General features: G+C 50.2%; 1 protein-coding gene across 1 annotated transcript; it reads left to right on the top strand.

The window, feature by feature from the left end:
* The first annotated feature begins 502 nt into the window (after window positions 1-502).
* On the top strand, window positions 503-904 carry LOC104509657 (cyclin-dependent kinase inhibitor 1-like). The gene has a single exon (XM_010151679.1). The coding sequence runs from the start codon at window positions 503-505 to the stop codon at window positions 902-904; it is 402 nt and encodes a 133-aa protein (XP_010149981.1).
* Window positions 905-1,833: the final 929 nt, after the last annotated feature.

The following is a 1,833-nucleotide window of genomic DNA, read 5'->3' as shown; positions in this document are numbered from 1 at the left end:
TTCTGTACTTTACTGGTGGCCATCAGCCTTCGTTGTGCTGTAATTCCTCCTTTTCATGCCCTTTCCCTTGTTTAAGGTGATACTCACGGTAGTTTTCTCCAAGTAGCGCTTCTGTGCTTTCTGCCTTTTCCTGCACTGCCTCAAGGGACATTGTCCACTTCCTCGTGTGTCTCTGTCCCCTTTGGGCAAACCCTCACTCAGCATCCGCTGAAATAAGGATGCACAAAAGAGGTGAGGGCTTTTCAGCTTTCCCTATCCTTCAATAGACACATCCTACAGATGGGAATTCTCACTCTAGACTGGAGACTGGGATAAATTCTTTTCAATCCTTAAGATTTCTTGTAGCAGGATCAAAAGTATTTAGGTTTACTGCCACAGTCCCCTTAAAGAGCATGCAGTGCCCACCAAACTGAGCAGGCAAAGGGTGGCTGATGGTCTTTCTGTCCTTGGCAGGGAGTCGCTGCTGTGTACGCTCACCGGAGAGCGGCACCAGGGCGAAAAGATGGAGCGGAGGCTGGGGAAGATGGCCCGTGTCCGGAGGCGCCTCTTTGGCCCCGTAGACCACGAGCGGCTGCGGTGGGACTTCCAGCACATGCTGCGCAACAACGCTGAGGGGGCCCAGCAGAAGTGGAACTTTGATTTTCTCCGGGGAACGCCGGTGGAGGGGCTCCTGCAGTGGGAAGAGCTGAAGAACCATGAGGTGCCCACCTTCTACCACAGCTGTGCGGTGGGAGATCCTCGGAGACCACTGCAGCACTTGAACTGGTGCCTGGGCAAGGAGGACAAGAGTCACCGCTTTACCCAGGTAACACTGACTGAGAAACCCCAAACTTCCAAACAAACAGGCCCCAAGAGGATCTTGGATGGGAAGAAAAGGATACAGACATCTGTGACAGGTGTGTGAGAGCCTGGTGTGGCTCAGGTGATCAAACCTGGTGATCAAGCTGCTTAGGAATTCTCTGGTGGGTCCGTAAGCCAGTCTTGCTTTCAGAAAGTGCAGGCCTTCCAAGAAGCGTCTGCAAGGGGAGGAAGGCAGCACACTCTAAATCGAGGGGCATGGGGCTTGTGTTTTTCAAAGGTGCTGTGCCACAACCCCTCTCCTGGCCCCGAGGGTCTGTTTAGGACTTGTCACAGAGCGGTAACAACCACTTCTTGCAGGAGGATAGTTGAGGTGGGTGGGAGGGTTAGGTGTTAAAAAGGCAGTCTAAGACAAGCAGTGAACTGATTTCTCAGACAGGAGCCCAACAGGAAAACAGGGTTGCCCATCGGATAAGAGTTTTCAGGTTTTTTGCTTGCTTCTAGGTTTGGCCATGTGCACCCTTTCCTGAGTGCAATAAGGAACACCGTTCAGCCAGCTAAGCCTTAGGAGGAATTCCAGAAACCAGAGAAAGCAGCCAGGTCTCCTGCTGACTTCAGCATGGATATACTCAGTGAAGGCATCCAGGAATTTTAAAGGCAAATCAATCTTAAACTTGGCCAGGTGGCAGAAGGGGTTAGGTTTTCAAGTGCCTCTCGCCAGGACTTGCTGCCAGGAGTGGGTTTCAGCACCCATAGAAGAGCTTTAGGTTTTCGAAAGCCCTCAGTGTCCTGCATGCTGAACTCTTCTGAACATCTGGCCCCTCATTTTCTCTTCTCAGTGGGATTTGAGCTTGTTAGAAAAATCTAATCCCGTATATTAGATTTCCCTTGTCCATATTGGGGTTTTGGTTTATCCAAGACTGAGGTTTTCAAGATGTAAACCAAGCATTTTCTTTTGGGAATTTGATGTGAGACACCAGCTTGAAATTGCCTAGAAGGTAATTGAAGCTAAGGTTTCAGGAAACACTTTCTGAA

The sequence above is a fragment of the Eurypyga helias genome, unplaced genomic scaffold, assembly GCF_000690775.1.
Source record: "Eurypyga helias isolate BGI_N326 unplaced genomic scaffold, ASM69077v1 Scaffold51635, whole genome shotgun sequence".
Classification (NCBI taxonomy): domain Eukaryota; kingdom Metazoa; phylum Chordata; class Aves; order Eurypygiformes; family Eurypygidae; genus Eurypyga; species Eurypyga helias.
The sequence above is the reverse complement of the archived record's forward strand: the minus strand, read 5'-3'. Positions and strand labels throughout refer to the sequence as shown.

Excerpts from the sequence above, each read along its gene's own strand:
- LOC104509657 (XM_010151679.1), top strand. The coding sequence starts at position 503 with ATGGAGCGGAGGCTGGGGAAGATGGCCCGTGTCCGGAGGCGCCTCTTT.